This window comes from Quercus suber, unplaced genomic scaffold (assembly GCF_002906115.3).
Source record: "Quercus suber isolate HL8 unplaced genomic scaffold, Cork oak 2.0 scaffold_454, whole genome shotgun sequence".
NCBI lineage: Eukaryota > Viridiplantae > Streptophyta > Magnoliopsida > Fagales > Fagaceae > Quercus > Quercus suber.
The window spans coordinates 234,376-257,924 of NW_027069905.1; the positions used below are offsets into that span (position 1 = coordinate 234,376).

The 23,549-nt window shown below is 31.7% G+C and overlaps 2 protein-coding genes and 1 long non-coding RNA gene across 3 annotated transcripts; 2 read left to right on the plus strand and 1 right to left on the minus strand.

The window, feature by feature from the left end:
• Nucleotides 1–1,557: 1,557 nt before the first annotated feature.
• LOC136062802 (uncharacterized) lies at nucleotides 1,558–5,251 on the minus strand. Its single transcript, XR_010624508.1, has 3 exons — nucleotides 4,868–5,251; nucleotides 2,357–2,624; nucleotides 1,558–1,954 (listed from the first exon to the last, which is right to left on the minus strand). It is a non-coding gene; the product is annotated as an uncharacterized LOC136062802 (long non-coding RNA).
• A 6,586-nt stretch (nucleotides 5,252–11,837) lies between these two features.
• LOC136062797 (protein FAR1-RELATED SEQUENCE 5-like) lies at nucleotides 11,838–12,302 on the plus strand. The gene has a single exon (XM_065762357.1). The coding sequence runs from the start codon at nucleotides 11,838–11,840 to the stop codon at nucleotides 12,300–12,302; it is 465 nt and encodes a 154-aa protein (XP_065618429.1).
• Nucleotides 12,303–17,990: 5,688 nt separating this feature from the next.
• On the plus strand, nucleotides 17,991–23,333 carry LOC112025938 (zinc finger BED domain-containing protein DAYSLEEPER-like). The gene is made up of 2 exons (XM_024058615.2): nucleotides 17,991–18,324; nucleotides 20,986–23,333. Exon 2 carries the CDS (start codon nucleotides 20,999–21,001, stop codon nucleotides 23,057–23,059), a length of 2,061 nt encoding a protein of 686 aa, XP_023914383.1. The 5' UTR covers nucleotides 17,991–18,324; nucleotides 20,986–20,998; the 3' UTR covers nucleotides 23,060–23,333.
• Nucleotides 23,334–23,549: the final 216 nt, after the last annotated feature.

The following is a 23,549-nucleotide window of genomic DNA, read 5'->3' on the forward strand; positions in this document are numbered from 1 at the left end:
CCTTCATATATTTTTTTTCTTTCTTTTCTTAGAATTTTTTTCTTTACATGTTAGATTTCAAAAATATATTTTTTAGCTTAAGCTTTTGTTATGGCTATTAAAATCAAGATATTTTCAGTTTTATGTGTATCACATAGTAAAAGAAAATTGAACACATAAAATGAATGTAAAAAAAAAAATTATTTAATTTCTTAAATAAAGTTTATGTTAAACAACATGTTTATGTTTAGGTTTAGAAAATGGATATTGAGGGCACATTGCTCTAAACGCACACTTAGACTTGGCTAAAACTCCCACATTACTACTCACAATATAGGGGATATGACTTTAGGTACTCCTTGCTTGAAACAGCACACCTTGGGTAAATTCAATGAAGTTTTGTAAATAATTAACTGCAAGTTGATATTTTTATAGTTTTTGAATAATATAATTTTATAGTTTAGTGTTTAAAGTAAAATTTTAATTAATTTTGTTCACAAAAATTCAAGCCAACCTAAATTATCCAAATCATCACTTTCTTAAAATTTATGAGATGAGAAGAATTACCACCACTTAAAGATGACAAAAATGGTGATATTGTCACATTAGGTATAACTAGTGTGTAACCCCGTGCATATGCACAAGTACAAATTAAAAGCAATCACAATTACATGGTTCAAATTATAAATTTTTTGAGAAAATTGTCAAATTATACATGGATTTAGATTCTTCAGTTTTTACACCCAAAAATTTACTTGCCACAAAAATTAAAAAATTAGATGGACACGTAGCGCAAAATTAAACTCTACTTGAAATCCAATTTAAAATCTAGTTGGATTTGGACTCTTCGATTTTTATACTCAATAATTCACTTTGCACTAAAAATTAAAAATTAAATAAGACACATGGTGCAAAATTGATAAATTAATTGAAATTTGATTGAATTTTCTCTAAGTTTTGGCTTTTAATATATATTAGCTTGTAACCTCATGCATATACATGGATACACTTAAAGATATACAATAAGATGTATAATATAATTCCTATATATATAATTTAAATATTATTGATATTCATTTTTATATTTTGTTAACTCCTTAAAAAAATTTGTAAGGATATTATTAGGTATAAAATGTAAATTGTACATTTTTTTAAAAAATTATTGTGAAGCACTTTTTTTTTTAATGATTCATTTATTCTAGACCCTTTGGTTTTTGTACTTAATAACTCACTTGGATGAATATTTATGATGTGGTCCCACATTTGATTCTAAAATTAAGAAATAAAACTCTTTAAGAATAAATAATTTAGGACACATGGCACAAAATTAGAACTCTAATTTGGAATTCTAATTTAAGTTTTTCTCAGCTTCACCTATTATTATTACTAATATGTAACCGCGTGCTACTGCACGGGACTGGTTAATTGTAATGATGTTATTGGCCAAATTTTTTTTTTTTTTTTTTTTTTTTGTTGGGTTTATCACATGGATGACTCTAATTGGAAATGCAATTTGAGATTCTCTCTACTTCACCTATTATTATATATATTGATATAGATATATAGATTTGTTTGGGCTGGTCATGTCTCTGCCTGAGTCCTAGTAAGTGATAAAAAGTGATTGTCTTGTATAACTGACAGTCTCTACCAAATCACTGGCTTTTAAATTTTGTTCCAATCCATCATGATGCATGTTTAACTTAATCTTAAATCAAAAGTCGCAGTGTTACCTGCTTAAAGTCCACAGCACCTATATATATGCTTCATTACACGTCACTGGGAAAGGGACCAATGCTCACAAGATCTTTTAATCAGCACTTACATATTATTTGCACCATAATAATATCATTTACACTGTAACGTAGAGCTAATTATAGGATCATTTCTTTTTTTCAAAAGAAAAATAAATTTCTCTGTCATTATCTTATGTGCTAAAAGAGTCTCCCTCATATATCATCTCTCTAGCTTTGAAAACCTGAAACATCAATTAAAATCCAACTATGAATTCAAAACTAAACCCGAATTCATATTTCATAATACCACACTAAATCAAACTCTTCAACCAATAAACCAAATGCTAAGAACCATCAAACATGGAATTCAATTCTCAAACATTAACAATCCACAAGGAAAAAAAAAACCCAACCCCATTACCACATACCAATGCCCACACATGCACATTCACACTCACTATTTCACAACTTCTAAATCAAAAAATTTTACCCATAACGCCAACCAAATAAATAAAAAGTCCATCTTTATATAAACCTCCCAACTCCATTTCTAACCAAAAAAATCAACAACAACATCTAAATTCACTTTACAGAATTCAAATATCTAAACCACAAATAAAGAGAGTGAAAAAAGAGAGAGAGACCTTGAGGGCGTGTTTGTAACACCTGAGCTTGCAGAGCTAACGAACGATGCGGTTGAGATCGTACTTGCGAATAGTGTGGCCTTCTTCTTTCCATTTCCGAATGGCGATGACTGCGCTGCATTTTGCGTACACCAGACTCATAAGCCTCCTACCTAGTGTGTCTCTCCCGTCGCCCGAGCTTTTCGTTGAGGGATTTGATGTCTAAGATGAAGGAGGTGAAGAGATCGGTGTTATTGTCATTGTTGGCTTTGGTAGAAGGGAGGTGAACCTGTAAAACAGGCGTGTCTGATATATAAAGAAGAGCAAAATGTTTTATTTAGCCAAAAATAAATAAATAAATAAAAAGAGCACAACATTTAAACATAGAACACAAATTGCTAGAAGGGGAGGTGAAATTGGACTTCAATTTCTGAGCACAACATTTAAATGTAGAACATAGATTTCTAGAAGGAGAGGTGAAATTGGACTCCAATTTCTGATTTGAATTGAACAATTAGAAGGATAAATTTAGATACTTGGCACAAAATTAGAACTCTAATTGGAATTGCAATTTAAGATTCTCTCAGCTTCACCTATTATTATATATATATATAGATTATTATTATTATTATTATTATTATTATTATTATATATAGACTAGTATGTAACCTCGTGCTTATTGGTGGTATGGGTTATTAAACATATAGAATATTAGTTAATGTAATTTAGTTATGACGTGGATATATTCAAGGTTTTATCCTTTTAGAACTACTCATANATAGAATTAAATCAAACAATGAAAAAATATATATTTCATTTATTATTTAAGTAATGCTATTGGTCTTTTTTTTTCTTTTTTCTTCTTGGTTTATCATACATAGGATAGCATTAGATAAAACAATGAATAAAAAAAGAGAATATTGCATTTTATTATTTAAGTGATGCTACAGTGAAGAAAAAAGAGAATATTGCATTTTATTATTTAAATATATAAAGGGACATTAATGGAGCTTTCTTCAAAAGTTTCTAATAAAATTGGACATAAATAGCATATTGGAATCAGAAGTGTGTTACAATTCATAGTTTTTAGTGGAGATGCCATCAGATAGCACTTTTCCCCTATAGACATGTCTAATACGCTATCCTTGAGTTTATTTTGAGTACGTTTCAAGCCGAAGTCAATATTGTTGTCTCTTTTAACACTTCAAATTGCCATTGATCAATTTCACAAAATTAAAATTTACAGAACATTTTACCTTCTTATATGTTTCTATTAAAATCCAAAAGTTCACCTAACTAAAAATCATATATAAATATCTTTCATCAATTGTTAATAGCTCTACAATCTATTTATGCACCAAAAGCAATGACTAACTTGAAAGAAGAGAAGATTACATGTTAGCATAAACTATCACTTCCAAAAGCATCATTAATCAAAGATTAAAACGAAACTATAATTCAAAATAATTCTAGCAGTTGCCTGTGTCCCAAATTGTAAGCTTCAATCTTCTCCCACCAATTGTGAGCAACTTAATCTCAAAATCCACACCTGAAAATGATTAAAACAATAATGAAAGTTCATAATACAATCTAAAGAATGAAAATAGTGATCCCTACAAAAATAGAAATAAAAGGACATGAAAGCTCTTGGTGGACCTAATAATACAGAGACTAAGGAAGCTTTGGCCACCCTGATTAGGTCTTGGGTTTTCTCAAACCAAGATAATATTGACTATTTAACTCAAACGTTCGGATAGCACACAATGCAGAATTGTGACTAATGAAGTTTTAAAAAAAAAATACAATTACATGAACTCCAAAAAATGAACTTAGCTTAGCAAAGCAAGCAATACCTTACCAACATAGTCTACACTTGTGATAAGCAAAGAATCCAATGTGATATTTGAGTCCTATAGAGGAGATGCAAATCTATAATAGGATGAGATAAAGTGGTTCCAGCGTCTCTCTATCTTAACAAATTATTAAATTTCAGAAAGAAAAGAAACTAAATAAAAGTGCAGAATAAAAGAGGTCACATTTCTTTTTTTCAAAAGAAAAATAAATTTCTCTGTCATTATCTTATGTGCTAAAAGAGTCTCCCTCATATATCATCTCTCTAGCTTTGAAAACCTGAAACATCAATTAAAATCCAACTATGAATTCAAAACTAAACCCGAATTCATATTTCATAATACCACACTAAATCAAACTCTTCAACCAATAAACCAAATGCTAAGAACCATCAAACATGGAATTTAATTCTCAAACATTAACAATCCACAAGGAAAAAAAAAACCCAACCCCATTACCACATACCAATGCCCACACATGCACATTCACACTCACTATTTCACAACTTCTAAATCAAAAAATTTTACCCATAACGCCAACCAAATAAATAAAAAGTCCATCTTTATATAAACCTCCCAACTCCATTTCTAACCAAAAAAATCAACAACAACATCTAAATTCACTTTACAGAATTCAAATATCTAAACCACAAATAAAGAGAGTGAAAAAAGAGAGAGAGACCTTGAGGGCGTGTTTGTAACACCTGAGCTTGCAGAGCTAACGAACGATGCGGTTGAGATCGTACTTGCGAATAGTGTGGCCTTCTTCTTTCCATTTCCGAATGGCGATGACTGCGCTGCATTTTGCGTACACCAGACTCATAAGCCTCCTACCTAGTGTGTCTCTCCCGTCGCCCGAGCTTTTCGTTGAGGGATTTGATGTCTAAGATGAAGGAGGTGAAGAGATCGGTGTTATTGTCATTGTTGGCTTTGGTAGAAGGGAGGTGAACCTGTAAAACAGGCGTGTCTGATATATAAAGAAGAGCAAAATGTTTTATTTAGCCAAAAATAAATAAATAAATAAAAAGAGCACAACATTTAAACATAGAACACAAATTGCTAGAAGGGGAGGTGAAATTGGACTTCAATTTCTGAGCACAACATTTAAATGTAGAACATAGATTTCTAGAAGGAGAGGTGAAATTGGACTCCAATTTCTGATTTGAATTGAACAATTAGAAGGATAAATTTAGATACTTGGCACAAAATTAGAACTCTAATTGGAATTGCAATTTAAGATTCTCTCAGCTTCACCTATTATTATATATATATATAGATTATTATTATTATTATTATTATTATTATTATTATATATAGACTAGTATGTAACCTCGTGCTTATTGGTGGTATGGGTTATTAAACATATAGAATATTAGTTAATGTAATTTAGTTATGACGTGGATATATTCAAGGTTTTATCCTTTTAGAACTACTCATACATATTTTTCTTTTTTTGAAATTCAATTAGACTGTTGTACAGTTCATATTAATGGTGATTGTTGGAGTTGCTCTCTATATGTTTGTCATAATGTTTCTATGATTGATTATTGACCACAATTTGATATTTTGGTTTTGGCCTTTGTTTCATAGTAAGAGCTTATTGTTTTTGTTAGTTTCTTGCACTTTGCTTAAACATATACGACCATTAAATGAAGGATATTTAAAATTTGGATAATTAAACTAAAATTGGAAATGGTTAAGAATTTAGATTAGATACTTTTGAAGAAAGTTTCAAAGCAATTTTCTAAATGATTTTTTCTACTTCTTTATCAAAAAGAACAAAAGAAGTTGTCATCTTTCACTTGGATTTAACTGAATATAGTAATGAAAGAAATTTTTTAAAAAAAAATGTAATAAGCTTATTTTTACATCTATAATTAAAGCAATTATCATTTTGGTTTCCTATACAATCATTTTCATAGCTATATAATATAAGTAATGAATAATTTGGTCACCTAGCACACAAAAACATATTATTTTGCTACTTTACTTTTCATTTGCAAAGATGATATGAGGTATAATTCCACCCAATTTCTACTTCTATGTTTACAATATCAGCGTAGTAAATAAGAAACCTTTCCTACAAAATCATTTATTGGGCTATTTTTAGTTTGCATAAAAAAGATGTATAATTGCACCCAATTTCAGCTTCTATGTTTACAATATCAGCACAAAATCATTTATTGGGTTAGTTTTAGTTTGCATAATAAAGATGTATTTGAAATAATTCAAGATAAAGGAAACCTTTACTCCTCCTGGGCCTTCCAATGCTTTAATTTCGACCAATGACATCGTAGTTTGCATTATCAGTTCTAATTCAAATTTTGGTTTTTTGTCACATGCTGGAATATGTTGAACAACATTATCTCCTCCATCCTCAACAACTATATATTTGAACATTGTAAGAGATGAATTAAACAAAAAATCCATTGGTAATCCATCATAGAGAATTATTAAAGTAAATGTCTATTAGTATCAATAAGCTTAGAAACTTCTGTAATTCTGATTAATTAAAATGGAGAAGAGGTGAAGTAAAATATTTGGGATTTGCTATAATGCTTTATGTATATGAAGTGGCTATCTAATGAGCCAGGAGAAAGGTACCAGTCTCCAGAGTTGTGAGAATGCCTTGAAAATTAATATATATATATATATATATATATTTTTTTTTTAAAAGATGTTAACAATATATAGAAAGTGAATATATTTAAAAAAATTATTATTACAAAAATTACAAATTCTCCAAATATTACATCTAAAGGCAACTAAAGGAAAACACCCACAAACACAAACCCAGCAAAATTTAAGCACTTAAAAGCATATAGAGTAAGAAGCAACAATGTAAAAGAAGAAAAATAAAATAAATAAAATTACAATCAAGTCCATGGTCGTGGAGGAGGAGGACTATGTGAGATCATTTGTTGCGCTAAAGTGCATCCAATCAATTATTAGACAACCATGCAGGAGTGAAAAAAAAGGGTTTGGAAGGGTAGACTGTAGAGGGGCTAAGAGATGGGATTGTTTGAGCTTGAATGTGATTAACTCACATTTAATTGAGAATAACAAAAATATTCAAACCTAATTTAATAATAATTTGGTTATTATTGGGTTACTTTATCATGAATTTGAATTAATTTAAATGAACATAATTTAGGAACGTGTATAATTTTTAGAACCATATTAACATTATTTATTACATAAATAATATAGATTTCTAAAATTTATGTTTATGTGTAGTGTCCGTTTGGCAAAGATTATTTTGCTAACTTATTTTACTATTCAACTTATTTTTGCTACTATTTATTAATCTCACTGCACTTTTTGATATTATTCATGGGTCCCACTGTATTATTTTAGCTAACTTTTATCTTTATCTACAGTATTTTCAGCAAAAAGTTTTCAGTCAGCAAATAAGCGGAATTCCAAACGAACTTGTAGAAGAAACATAAAATCAAAGGCTTATATTTTATATTGTATTTTACTAGTCGCATGCTCACATGATAGGCAACAATTTCTTGTTAATCACAACATGAAACTCTTGTGCACAATTGCAATGTAATACCGATGTTTTAGGTTAATCCTGCTATCATTTAGTAGAAGTCATGGAAGAGGTTAGAAGAATAGCAAAACATATTTTTCACATAAAGCTTTGTTCCAGAGGATTTTGATGAATGTACCCACGTATCACAAATACAGATACATGAATAATAAACGAATATAAGAATATAATAGTAACTAAAGTCAAAGTACAAAAACTTTTACCTCAACAAAATAATGAGCTTCAAATCTCTATTTAGCATTATGGAAATAATCGATGAACCTACAAAACCCACCGAAGCTAATACCTAAAAAAATTCACCTTCCCCAAAAAAAATACTACCACAACGAAATTAAAAATATCTAATTAAAAAGTAAAACATGAAGATCCTACCTCGTATTTGACATAGTGTTTCTCAGAATCCTTGAAAGGAACATAAAACTTAGCAAGATAGGTCTTTCCTTGTAATAGTATCATATTGTTAGTATGAATCATATATGCCAAAACCAAAGATTTTGATATTGAAAATAAAAATAAAAATGAATGTTATAAGTAAAATAAAATTCTTAAATATAAAAATAATAAACACGGAGATAATGGAATAGAGCATATGGTAATTGTGGGGGGCTAAAGCCCAGCCATACGTAGTGGGCCTAAAGCCCAAGGCGAAGATTAGTGTATGTTTGAGGAGGCTAAAATTGTCGAGGGGTATTTCGCATGAAAGAAGGATACATGGGGACGAAGAAACTCCGTCTGAAGAGAGCATTAGTGTTCTGAAGAGATGATTATCCTCGGATGAAAGGATTTTGGGGTCATGTAAATATCTAGGGGGTTTGAATGAGTTTACTAGTGACTTCAGTAATTTGGATAAACTTTAGACACGCTTGGAGATAAGAGAAACGGAGAAATATCTAAAAGGAAAAGCTGCCACCACCGTATTAAATGCACTGCAGCAACTTTTCTGGCCGCATTTATGTGGAGACCCCTGAACAGTACAACTTCAGCTACCGTCATTCACAAAAGCTAAAGGAAATACATGACATGACATACACTCAAGTAGGGAGCTAGATGAAGAACAAGTTGACGATAGGGATGGTAGTGGAGGAGCCTATATAAAGAAGAAGGGCTCCTAATGAGAGGGGAGGTTTTTTTATTTTAAATTATAACCTGTATTCAATTTATCATAAGTCTCTTCGAACGTGAACTTACTTTGTCTTTACGTGTACATTTATGCTGGTATATACTTGTATGTTGTGATCAACCGTTGTAAGTTCCATAGTTAACCTAGCTCTATCATCCATGCTCTACAAATTTATTGTTTTGGGTTTAGGCCACAAATCCTAACCCTACAGTAATAAAATAAAAATGATATAGAGCGAAAATCCAAGTTACAACACAAATTCTAATGGCAGGTTGAAATCTTTGTAGAAAGGAGATGAGAGATGTTNTAGGGGGTTTGAATGAGTTTACTAGTGTCTTCAGTAATTTGGATAAACTTTAGACACGCTTGGAGATAAGAGAAACGGAGAAATATCTAAAAGGAAAAGCTGCCACCACCGTATTAAATGCACTGCAGCAACTTTTCTGGCCGCATTTATGTGGAGAAGACCCTGAACAGTACAACTTCAGCTACCGTCATTCACAAAAGCTAAAGGAAATACATGACATGACATACACTCAAGTAGGGAGCTAGATGAAGAACAAGTTGACGATAGGGATGGTAGTGGAGGAGCCTATATAAAGAAGAAGGGCTCCTAATGAGAGGGGAGGTTTTTTTATTTTAAATTATAACCTGTATTCAATTTATCATAAGTCTCTTCGAACGTGAACTTACTTTGTCTTTACGTGTACATTTATGCTGGTATATACTTGTATGTTGTGATCAACCGTTGTAAGTTCCATAGTTAACCTAGCTCTATCATCCATGCTCTACAAATTTATTGTTTTTGGGTTTAGGCCACAAATCCTAACCCTACAGTAATAAAATAAAAATGATATAGAGCGAAAATCCAAGTTACAACACAAATTCTAATGGCAGGTTGAAATCTTTGTGAGAAAGGAGATGAAGAGTGATGAGTTTGGGTTAGTTTGGTGATTACATTTGAATGTTAGTAATGTGATCCTTGGATTTCGTTTTTGGCACAAGATGGAAGAAGTAGATAAGCTAAATGAGGGTTGTGACTTGTGAGTGGAAAATTGAAAGAGAGAGAGTGAAGGGAGATGTAGCTACATTTTATTCTTTCAAGAACATCTTAGCCATAGATATTGTATCAAGATTGAAGCAAATGACTAAAAAAAATTCATTCATTGAATCAAAATTATTTTTTCATAATGAATACTTTGATGGATATTTATGGTGTGGTCCCCACATTTGGCACCAAAAAAAAAAAAAAACTAGGACACATGGCAAAAAATTAGCTCACAATTGAAATCTAATTTTGAATCTAAAGGATAATTATGGTGTGGTCCTCGCATAAATCTAGAGACGACTCTAATTTGGAATTCTAATTTGACTTTCTCTTAAATTCATCTATTATTATTATTATTATTATTATTATTATTATAGAGTAGTATGTAACCCATACTTACTCACAAAAATGATAAATTTTAGTAGTGCAATTAATGTTAATTTGAGTTATTAAACATATAGGATATAGTTTGACCAAGACATTTTGAGGTACTAAAATAGTTTTTCCTTGCAATTTTCATGATATTGGTTACTCCAAGTTTCTCATTACATTGTTATTACGTATATTATTTTGAAAATCACTATTGGATACCAAATATACAATATCAATTCACAATTATTGTCTGTGAAATTTTACTAAATATAACACAAAATAAAATAATAAATTGGGCAAATAGTATCTCCTAAATTGAATAGGGATATGTGCATGAGATCGTTCAGCTCAATTACAATTTGTTACTTTCAATATCTTCATATACAAAATATCTTAATATAAACAATACAAAAAACATGCTCATTAGTTCAAAAAAAAAATAACAGAAAAATCTAAACAATTTAATTTGTATGGAAAGCTAACAAAAGCAAAATCTAATTTTGATTCTAATTGAATTTTCTCTAAACTTTAGTTTAAAAAAGAATATATATATATATATATATTACCTAGTTAGTAATGGACCATACGTAGTCATGGTATATTACATAAATTACTTATAAATTTGAATTGTTTTTAGTTATACAAAAAAAGGCACATAAATATAAAATCATTCAAACTCCCTCTTCCTCTAATTATATACAGTTAGATATATGATTATGTTTCTTATGCTTTATTTATATTGGATTCCTTGTTTTCTATACTAAATTAACTCATTTGGCGCGCGTGCACACACACACACACACACAAAAACTTAGATTAAATGGGACATCTGGTGAAAAATCAAACTCTAATTGAAATCCAATTTTTACACTAAATTAACTCACTTGGTACAAAAATTTAAAAACTTAGATTAGATAGGACACATGACGCAAAATTAGACTTTAATTAAATTTCAATTTGAAACCTAATTAGATTTTTTCTCAGTTTTGCCTATATATATATATATATATGTTGGGTTAAAGTTACATCTGGTGTAACTTTAAGCGATGTTACACCACTTAATATTTTTTCATTTGATGCGAATATTAACAAATCCACCGTTAGATTACATTATCTTCATATATTCTCCATGATTACAAAATTTCAAGGTGATCAAAGATTAATAGCTATGTCATCAATCAATTGTTAAAATTCAAATTTTTGTAGTTTAAAATAATGCTTAAAAGATGAGTTTATGGATCAAATGGTAAATAACATCTAATTGATATGAAAATTGGCATGCATGTTAAGAACATATAGAACATGTAATTCAACGGTTAGATTTTCAAAAAATTAATTCAATAACAAGTTATTGGGTGATGTAACATTGCTTAGAGTTACACATTTTTTAAGCCATAGATTTTCAAAAGATCTAACGGTTAAAAAAATAGCATTAAATGCTAATTGATTTGCAAATTATTCACTTAATTAATAGCAGGTATTAATTAAAATATTTACATATTTTATATTTGTGTTCATTGGTTATATTGGTTGTTATAGTTACTAAATAGCAAATGGAGTGTGAAGAGTTATATGATGCCCTAAACAATCCAGAGCTATTAGAGCAAGAGTTACCACTTGAAGATTTTGGTGATTGTGAGTTGAAATTCAAGCCATATGTTGGAATGCAATTTGACTCCCTTGATGGTGTTGAAACTTTTTACAAAGAATTTGCAAAAAAAGAAGGTTTTGCAATCCGTGTTCGTACCAGTAAAAGACCACCTAAAAGTGATAATATAACAAGTCGTATTTATGTATGTTGTAGTGAAGGGCAACACAAAAGAAAAAAGACACTTGATAATGGAGAGAGTAGAGATGATGAACAAAAGACCTATAGAAGTTGTTCAAGTCTTAGAACTGGATGCAAAGCAATGCTTAGGGTCATGAATAATAAGAAGTTGCAGAAATGGGTTATGAAGGGATTTGACAACAACCATAATCATGGTATAATTAGTCCAAAAAGTGTGTCATACCTCTGATGTCACAAAAAAAATGTCTATTACTACCAAAAGTCTTGTTGAAAAATTTGGTGAAGAAAGTCTTCCAACAGGAAAAGTTGCCATGATATTCAATATAGGTGACCAAACATTTACAAGTAGAGATTGCTAGAATCACTTGAGAGACGTTAGGGGAAAAAATCTAGATGCTAAAGATGCTTCAGCTGTCCTTAATTATTGCCAAAAACAACAGGCTGAAAACTCCAATTTCCTTTATGCAATTCAATGTGATGATGTTGGCCATATGGTTAATTTTTTTTTTTTTTTGGGTGGATGCACGATCAAGAATGGCTTATCAATACTTTGGGGATGTAGTGGCATTTGACACGACTTATAAAACAAACAAGTATGATATGCCATTTGCTCCTTTTACAGGGTTAAACCATCATTGTCAATCAATTTTACTTGGTTGTGCATTGTCACAAGATGAGACAGAACAAACTTTTGTGTGGTTGTTTGAAACTTGGCTTCAAGCAATGTGGGGGAAGGAACTGCTATCTATTATTACAGATCAAGATTTAGCCATGGGTGCAACTATTGCAAAGGTATTCCCAAGAACTCGTCATCGCCTTTGCCTTTGGCATATTAAGAAAAAAAAAAATTAGAGAAACTTTCCCATATATATCATAAGAAGTCATTATTCAAATGTGAGTTGAAGAGATGCATATGTGAGTCACCTAGTATCTGTTTGGATCCACGTTTGCAGATCCACATTTGCGTTTCTTTCCTTTTCTTTCTTTTTCCCAGCCGCATGTTTTGACCTTTTAGCAGTGAACAGTGCACCCGTGCACTGTTCACGAGTCCCACAAACTTCACTTTTCAACAACTTTTTCATTAAAAATGGGTCCCACGACACTATTCACACATTTAAAAATTATTTTGCTACAGTGTTTTCAGTTTCAGCAAAATAAGTTCTATCCAAACAGACCCCTAGTGTGAAAAAATTTGAGAAGGCTTGGAAGAGCCTAATATTAACTTATGGCTTGGATAGAAATGAATGGCTTTAAGGATTATATAATATTCAAGAGTCATGGATACCGGTGTACAATAGAAATACTTTCTTTGCGGGAATGAACACTACCCAGAGAAGTGAATGCATCAATGCATTTTTTGACTCCTTTGTTAACTACAGAATTACATTACAAGATTTTGTGGTCAAATTTGCAAAAGCAGTGGATAGCCATTATAAGAAAGAAAGAAAGGAAGATTTTGATTCAAGACATAAAAGTCCTTCTTTGGTAATTGGCTCAAAAATAGAGCATCAAGCTGCTTCTATATACACAAGAACCATATTTAGCAAGTTCCAAAAAGAGTTGGTGAGTAGTAATCATTTTACAAAGGAAAATGTTAAGAAAATGGAACTTTTTATAAGTACAAAGTAACAAGTTCCTTTGATCCAGATGATGCACTTATTGTGAAGTTGAACTTGGAATCAAAAGTTTTTGAATATGACTGCCAATCTTTTGAGTTTATGGGAATCGTTTGTAGGCACATGTTATTAATCTTTCAAGTTAAAAATATTTTTGAGATTCCTAGCCACTACATTCTACAACGCTGGACAAAAGAAGCAAATAAAGAAATCAAAAGTGTAGAGTATAGATTAAGCTGTGAGGATGAAACCACCCCCACCCCAAAAATAAAATAAAACAAAGAGGGAGGTGGCAATTATTAACTTTTTAGAGAGGAAATCTTACAAGATTAAAAAACGATAGATGACCCAATAGAAAAACATAGGTTATATCTACATATGTAGCAGCTGTTTTGATACATTTTGTTTACTATTACAGATAAAAAGAACTAATAGACCCAATAGATTTAGTCAATAGCAAGTTGTTCCAAAAAATATAGTTGCATATAAAAAGAATTTATATATATATATATATATATATAGAATATGGTAATTCCTTTTAACTATTTAGAAGTATATACAACCACAATTATTCAAATTGAAATTACGGTGCTGGACCCAAAGGACCATTTATAGAAAGAGATTAAATTCTATAAGGATGGGGTGTAAAACCTATGTTTTACACCATTCAATAAGTGATTGCCACATCAGCATATTACTTAAAATTTATTAAAATTCAATACATCCTACCACACCTAATAACATCTCGATAGATTCCCAATTTGATTGGATTTATATATGGGTATTAGAATTGATTGAGTGTAATTGTGTTTATTCTTAAATATGTAATAAGATGATGTGGCATGTTAGGATTGGAGGGGTAAAACATGAGTTTTACACCACGTCCTTATAGAATTTAATCTCTTATAGAAAATGGTAATTCCTTTTAACAATTAAACATACATATTGCTGGCCATTCAACATAAATTACAACCCCTGATAGGTTCATAGAGTATGTTGAAGTTTTTGATAGAACAAATCTATTTATCTCCATTTTTTTAATATTAAATCAAGATACGTAGTAATATATATATATATATATATATATATATATTGATAGGAAGATACGTAGTAATATTTGTCAGTGGAAACTTGGGATAAAAATTTAGTAACATGTGGAATTGAATGAATGAATACTCTGTGTAAAAGTAGTGTACCCTCATTCATATAAAAAGAACTAAAAGACTGCTATTGCATATAAAAAGAACCACAACAACCACCAAAATTTTCAACGTCTGTACTACAATAAAATAGTTCTATCCAAGAAATTATAACAAGGGAAAAAAAGTGGGAGACTAACCAGTTGTACAACCAGCGGCTTCTTCTTCTTCTTATTTTATTTATTTTTTTTTTTCCTGCAAGCAACCTGGCAGTGGAGGTGGAAGAGTAGTGGAGGAAAAAGAGACAGTGAGTGCAGTGGAGGAGTTTTTTTTTTTTTTTTTTTTTGAGAAACAATGGGAAAAAAATTAGAGAGAGACGTATACTTTTTTGTGTTTTTTTAGGTTTAGAGATAAGTATGGAATGTAATAAATAAGGGATAATTAATACTAATAAGAATATTAACATTAATGAGGATTTTTTTTTGTTACCGTTGGATTTACTTAAATTCAATGATTTAAAAAATGTGTAACTCTTTAGAGTTACACTAGGTGTAACTTGAACTCATCTCATAAATATATATATATATATATATATTTTCTTAAGAGTTGTTTTTATTAGTTCTTAACTAGAGCTACCACATTTTTTTATGGATTAAGTCCACCATTAACATTTCTTTATTATCTACCATAGTACTATTAACATCTTGTCACCTTGACAAATACAACCATTGTAAAACCTTTTATGAAAATTTGTTGTGATCCTAGAATTTTTTTTTTTTTATTTATAAATATTTACAACTTAAAACTTGAGATTCAAGACAAACTATTGGATGGCACTCTAGGGTATTGTTTCTTAAGAGTAAATTCTATTAAAATGCCTTGAGATTTGAGTAATCAAGTTCAAAACTTTTTAAAACTGACCAATTTAGTTCTTAAAATCAACCTAGTCTCTAAGACCGTTGAGAAAAAAGACTAACTAGTCTAACAGTATTTAAGGACTAAGCTGGCTTTAAAGATCAAATGGGTCAATTTTAAAAATTCTTGAACCTAATTGACATTAGTCCAAATCTCAAGGTATGTTAATAAAATTTACCAAAATATAAAAATCATTAAATTAAAATTACATCACAATTAATCAATCAAATAGGTCTTTATCTTACTATTACTACGCGTCCTTTGTTGTTGTTAGACATGGCAAAACGGTCAGGTCGGATCGGGTCGAGTTAATCGGGTTGTGGGTCAAACGGGTTGAGGTCAAAACGGGTCATTTAAGTGGGTTAAAAATGGGTTTGGGTTGGGTCAAGTTGACCCGTATTTTTCACATGATTTTTTTTTTTTTTAAGAAAACAACATGTATTTGCTATTTAGAAAGTCATGCAACGAATTACTTGATGTAAAATGCATTACTTTAAAGTCACCACTTATATCAAGAATGAATTACACTTATTAATACTTATTTAATAATTTTAAAATTATACAAACCCTAACATTGCTATCTAAAACAAAATAACACAAAGATAAGTAAAACAAATACACAGGTTTTATTTCTACACAATATCAACATCCCAAAATATAAAACAAAATTACAAATGACTTATTGGATAATTCATTTGACAAAGAATAAAAACATATAAGAAATTGACAAACTTGAAAATTAATTTTATAATCTATTGTCAATTGTGGTTGGCACTCTATTTCAATTTGAGTATATATATTAAAGTTTGATTTTTGCTTATTTATACATGGTCTTTTTTTTATGAATATCATATCATTGTTAAGCAACACACACTCTATGAAATATCATAATTTATTTTGAAAAGCCGTTTATTTTGGACATAAATAGTTAAAAAATAGGTCTAAGCATTCATAATTTATGTTAATTTGATACTTTGGCTTCACTATTTTCACACTTGTGAATGTTTCTCACACATGTTTACAATTTTAAATCTATGTTTTTAACTCTATTGTAACCAGATTATCTTGGCATGTATTTTGCTATTTGATATAAAAAATCTTTACTCATTACAGAATGCTCAATCATTCATCTTTCAATTAGTTTGCATATAGTTATGTAAATGTCTCAATTGTTTTCTTAAAACTCACAACAAAAAATTAAACCAATATTGTCTTTATTTTATTTTATTTTTTTACCAAAAAAAGAAATTTTAAAAGATTATTCTGGTTTGGGTCGGGTTGACCCGCAAAAAACACGAGTCAAGTCATGGGTCAACCTGTTTTTGCTTCGGATCAAAAAAATAGAGTTCGGGTCAGGTATTTTTCGAGTCGAGTCAGAAAATTCTGACCCATTTTGCCATGTCTAGTTTTTTTTTTTTTTTTTTTTCAAAATACCAACCGCCATTAAATGTAGTAATTAAATTGTGCTAGAGAAAAAACCCACTAATCTCTTTTCTGTTACACATGTCCTCTTATGATTAGTCCAATCACACTAAGAAAACCCTCCCACTGCCATTAACATCTTGTTAACAAATACAACCATTGTAAAACATTTTAAAAAATTTTGTTCAACTAAAAAATTGAGATACAAGACAAACTATTGGATGGCACTCTAGAGTTTTCTAAAGGGTAAATTCCATTAACATCTAACTCATGTTTGGACTAATATCAACCATATCTAAAACTTTTTAAAACCGATTAATTTGGTCCCTAAAACTAACTTGTAGTCTTTGAGACAGTTGAGAAAAATGACTAACTAACCTAACTTCGTTTAGGAACTTAGTTGGACTTTGGGATCAAATTGATGATTAAACTCAAAGTATGTTAATGAAATTTACCCAAAAATTAAAAAAAATAATAATTAAATTAAAATTACATCCACCATTAATCAATCAAATAGGTCTTTATCTTACTATAATACTATTTACTACGCGTCCTTTGTTTTTTTGTTTTGTTTTTTTTTTTCCAATACCAACCGCCATTAAATTGTAGTAATTAATTGTGCTTGAGCAAGAACCGACTGATCTCTCTCCCGATACACGTGTCCTCTTATGATTAGTCCAATCACACTAAGAAAAACCCTCCCACCGCCATTGAAACTAAAATCAAGTGGGCTCCATCAGAATCCAACGGTCCAGATTCCTCACCTACAATCTGGGCTCTCTCTATTACTATAAATAATGGACCCCAACAAGCAACTCCACCAAGAAACCTAAAAAAAACAAACTCCAAAGGCCTAAAGGCTTTAGCCCTAGCCCTCCTTGTTATTAGGTCCATTAGGGTTTTGAGTTTTCAATACCGAAAGCTCTGAACCTGAAATTTCAAAAACCTCAGCCAAAAGCCCATCAACTTCGTCTTCAACCTCTTCCCTCTGCCCAGTTTTTCAATTTTTTTCAACATTTAATATTTTATTTTTATTTTTTACAAATTCAAGAAAAGAAATTACATAAACCCCAGAAACTTTGAAAATTCAAAAACCCTAGTTTCGGAGTTTCGGGAACAGAGGTTTTTTCTGATATTCTGGTTCAGCGGTTGATTCATTGTAAGGATACTTTCCACTCTTTTTTATATATTTGTTCAGTTTTATTGTTCATAGGTATTGAATTCGGTGTTTTTCTGACTATATTTGTGGGTTTCTTTTTGGGTTCTCTTTGGATCCGATTCTTGTTGCTCTTTTGGCTCTGCGGTGGCCTTTGGTTTTTGGGTTTTCTGGGTTTTGTTCAAATTTTGGTTTTAATGTGTTTAAAGTATCTGTTTGGGATTATAGTTCAGTTTTCTGTTGCAAACTCTAGGTTGAAATAAATCCATGTTGAATATGCGTCTGTGAAAATTATGTGTATTTGTGTATATTTAGGGTTTTGGTTGAAACTGGAGGCCGATCTGATTGAGATAAGAATACGCGTTTTTTAGGTAGCGTCTTTAAAGGCGCCCCCAAGATACACGCCTCCTCTTTTTTCCCTTCTGGGGACGAGTCTAAAATTTTAAATTAAAATTTGCAACGTATAAGTATTTTTAGTTCTTTTGATTTTCATGTCCAATGGGCTCTCCTTTTGATGGCCCAAAGTGAGACTTTTAACTTTGTTAGTCCAAAACATGGGTGGTGGAGTGCGTATATTGGCTGAGTATCAAAACCATTTGAAAAGGGAAACTCTATTTTTAACTCTTGTTAATGGACCAACCTGCCCCTGGATCATAGCTCAGGTGGTAAAGTTTTTTTTTTTAAAAAAATATTAAAGATAAGAAAAAGAATTAAACAGATGGACAATCAACTTACTGTGTGAATTGAGATGATTTAGAGGTTGGCAGTGTGATAGGGAGTTATGATTCCCTCAAGTGGTTTTGTGAGGTTGGTTAAATAAACAGAAACTAGTCTTGTTTGTGTGGCTCTAGGCTTTCCTGGTCCTGAGTTCTATATATATAATCATCCTCTAAGAAACATGGATGCTCTAAATCCCCTGATGTATTTGTGTCAGGGACAGAGCAACAGTCGTGCATGGCGTGTACTCAGTGTGTGTAAGGAGGAAATATATAATGCTTTAAGATATTTTTGAATTTGTAATAGTCATTTGTTTTGAAAACTTAAATTAACATTAAAAAAATTCCTAAAAATAAATAAAATATACCTAAAGATATAGGTATTAATTAACAAATTGTTGTTTTATCACCATGTCGTGTTGTAATTTTGCAAGAATTGCCATATTGTTGTGTCCGTGTCAATGTACATGTCCATGCGTCTTAGATCATCATGCCTTCCTAATTGCCATGTATGCATCAAAACCTTATCCTAACTAGTCTGCTGCTCATTAGACATTTCTCTCACAAACATGCCACTTTTTTTTTTTTTTAATGTAATTCACATGTCTACATTTGCTGCTGGCTTTCTGGAATCCATTATTTATCTACTTTTATTGCACAGTAACTCCTCCACATCAACAGTTTTTTTTCTTGTGTTGAATCTATTCTAATGATATGGACACGCTGTTTTTTAGGTATGCACATTCCTTTTATTAAAATTGTATTATTGAGTGCCCAAGCATTGTTCTTTAAAAGGCAATGTCTTATGCATGGGAAATTTTTCTGACATCCCCACATTTTGAATATATATTCCTGTAGATTCTTATAGCTATGTATTTCTCAATCCAAGGGTGTTGTTACTTGTTAGCCTAATGCAGTTCTGTAAATTGAGATAATGTACATTCTCTTTTTTTCTTTTTTTAATCGAGGATACTATACTTCCTTAGAATGAGATCTGTTGTTCCAGAAAAATGTTCTTGTGGTTTATTTCTATATTTCTATGCACCTGGTATGCCCTTTTTATATGTTTTTACTATTTCCAATTTTTTCTACACTTGGATTATCAAAGTTGCACGCCTTATATTCGCTGAATTTTGTATTCCCCTGCATCTCTGGCCTCTTCCCAATACATATTCTTACACCGGCCATTTTTTTCTCAGCATCAGACATTATATAACTTGTTGTACATGAGTCCAAATAGTAACTGAACATATACTTTATATAACATGCCACTTTTTTATAAGTAACTGAGCTATTTGTTTGTAAAAATATTCCCGAATGTTGATTCATATTTTTATATGCTTATGTTCTGTCTGAGCCTTTACTTTTGAGGAAAAGGAAAAGTGCTTGTTTTGCATCTGTCAATTGCACTGGGTTGTTGACAAAAGATCCTTGAAATCCATTGGATGTACTTGTAGTTGTTACATCACTGATGTTCCACAGTGGGAGCTTTGGATTTTAGTTTAAGATACTTGATTTGTGATTATCATTGTTAATAGGATGCAATAATCAGAAACACTAATTGAAGGACAATTTAGGGTAACACTCATTTTGATATGTTCACATGGGAAGCCAAATATGAATCATTTGATTGTATATACCTTAGTAGATGGAGCACTCACTATAAACATACTAATTCCTTATACTTTGAAATGTGGCACAGTTGTTTAGATTTTTACTTCACTTAAGTCTCAATGGGATAAGGCAGTCCTTTGGCACATGAAATCTTGGTTTGTTATGGTTGTTATTGAACAGCCTTTTCGAAGTCCACCATAGTTTTTAAATTCCAAATTGTCCTCTTTATTCAATTGATAGAAATTATACATATTTTACACCAAATGGATAGTTCTTGGCTGGATTATCTACTTACTTATGCACTTTCTAATCCTTCATCCTTATTTCTTTTTAGGACTACACCTTCAATGGAGATAGTTGACCCTATTACTCCGACTGATGATATCTATGAACCACTCTGTTTGGAAGCACAGCCTAATAAGCGTAGGAGAAAGAAGTCTATTGTCTGGGAGCACTTCACCTTAGAAACTGTTGGACCTGGATGTACTAGGGCATGCTGTAAGCTATGCAAAAAATCTTTCGCTTACATCTCTGGCTCAAAGCTAGCAGGCACCAGCCACCTCAAACGGCATATTTCCTTGGGAATCTGCCCAGTATTTCGCCAGAGAAATCTGCAAGTGCCAGATACAACAGGCTCCAGAACTGGTGGTCCAGGAACTGCAACTGATCCACCAAAAAAACGCCAGAGAGTAAACCAAGGAGCTGCAAGAATCACTTTTGATCAGGACCGCTGCAACCGTGAGATCGCTAAGATGGTCATTCTGCACGAATATCCACTTCACATTGTTGAACATTCTGGTTTCAGTGACTTTGTCCGGTCTCTACAACCTCAGTTCAGTATGTTGAGCTTTGATACTGTTCAAGGGGAATGTGTGGCTGTGTACCTGAAGGAGAAACAAAACCTCCTGAATCTTTTAAGTGGCATTCATGGAAATGTCAGTCTTACATTGGATTTATGGACGTCAAATCAAACTTTAGGCTATGTGTTTCTAACAGGTCATTTCATTGATGCCGATTGGAATCTACAGCGCCGGATCCTTAATGTTGTTACGGTTCCTTCTCCTGAGTCAGACTATGCATTCAATCAAGCTGTTATGGCTTGCCTATCTGATTGGCATTTGGAGGGCCGGATGTTTACCCTCACAGTTGATCAATCCTTATCAAATGAAACTGTAATTGGAAATCTAAGAGGCCTTCTTTCTGTCAGGAACCCATTCATGCTCAATGGTCAGTTATTAATAGGGAATTGCTATGCTCGTGTTCTCAGTCGTCTTGCACAAGACGCACTAGGGGCAATGAGGGAGACGATCCAAAAAATTCGTGACAGTGTCAAGTATGTGAAAACTTCAGAATCACATGAAGATAAATTTATCGAGCTGAAGCAACAACTTCGAGTCCCTAGCTCAAAAAACCTTTTAGTTGATGATCAAACTATGTGGAACACAACTTATCACATGCTAGTAGCTGCATGTGAATTGAAGGAAGTTTTTAGTTGCTTGGATACCGTTGATCCTGATTACAAGATAGCTCCATCAATGGAGGAGTGGAAGCAGGTAGAAACTCTCTGCACATACTTGAAGCATTTGTTCGATGCAGCTCTCATTTTAACTGACCTAAGGTACCCGGCCGCTAATACATTCTTCCATGAAGTGTCAAAAATTCATATAGAGCTGACACATGCAGCCATGAGCGAGGATCCCTTTGTCAGTAACTTGATCAGACCGTTGCTAGAAAAATTTGATAAATATTGGAAAGCCTGCTATCTGGTTTTAGCAATAGCTGTAGTTTTGGATCCAAGGTTCAAAATGAAGCTTGTGGAGTTCAACTTTAACAAGATGTACGATGAGCATGCTGAATCATGGATTAGGGCTGTTAATGATAGTGTTCACGAACTCTTTCTAGAATATATTGCTCAAGCACTTCCGTTACCGGCACTTGAAGAAGGTAATGAGGGTGTCATCAAAACAGAGACATCACAAGATGGATTTCAAGAAGGAAACCTTGTTTCTAACGTGGATGGGCTCTCGGATTTTGAAATCTATATCAATGAGATTACGAGTAGCCAGCATATGAAGTCGGAGCTAGATCAATACTTGGAAGAGTCTCTTTTGCCTCGGGAACATGAGTTTGACATTTTAGGTTGGTGGAAACTAAATAAATTGAAGTACCCAACTCTATCAAGAATGGCTTCTGATATTTTGTCAATACCAGTATGTACTGTTGGTCCTGATTCTGTGTTTGACACTGAATTAAGAAAGATGGATAACTACAGGAATTCATTGGGTCCCATGACACTTGAGGCCCTTATTTGTGCCAAAGATTGGCTTCAGTGTGGATTATCACCATCAACAACAAATACAACAGCAACACCTGAGATTTCTAAAGCAATTGTGAAAATGGAAGTCTAGGTTTAGGTCTCAATTTCATTTTGTAGGTAGATGCCCTTGCATTTAATATTTTTTTGGTACTTAGGTTTTCAACAGTGATTAATTTATCTATTCTATACAGTTCAGGTTTTTGATGTGGCGCTAGGTATTGTTTGTAGTATTCTAGGAATTAAGTGAATTACTTGCATATCTTTCTTCTTTTTTTGTAAACGTTAATATCTTTTTCGTATCCATTGTTCCATACAACATTCCACATTTCCTACAACAATTTAGAGGTTGTTTATTTCGTCGTCTATTTTCTGGGTTTTATTTTATTATTATTCATTCATGCGTCATGTGGGCTGTTGGCTCACACACACTGTCAATCATTGATCATGGGAAAAATACTCAACTTTTTATTTTTAGTTAATTTAGTACATCAACTTTATATTCTTGTCACGTGACAAAAAAAAAAAATTTTAAAGCAAATTGTTGCAAACTTGCAACCGATTAAGAGGGAGAGGAAAGAAAC

Bases quoted from the DNA above. Each gene is read 5' to 3' on its own strand.
- LOC112025938 (XM_024058615.2), top strand. From the start codon at position 20,999: ATGGAGATAGTTGACCCTATTACTCCGACTGATGATATCTATGAACCA.
- LOC136062797 (XM_065762357.1), top strand. From the start codon at position 11,838: ATGGAGTGTGAAGAGTTATATGATGCCCTAAACAATCCAGAGCTATTA.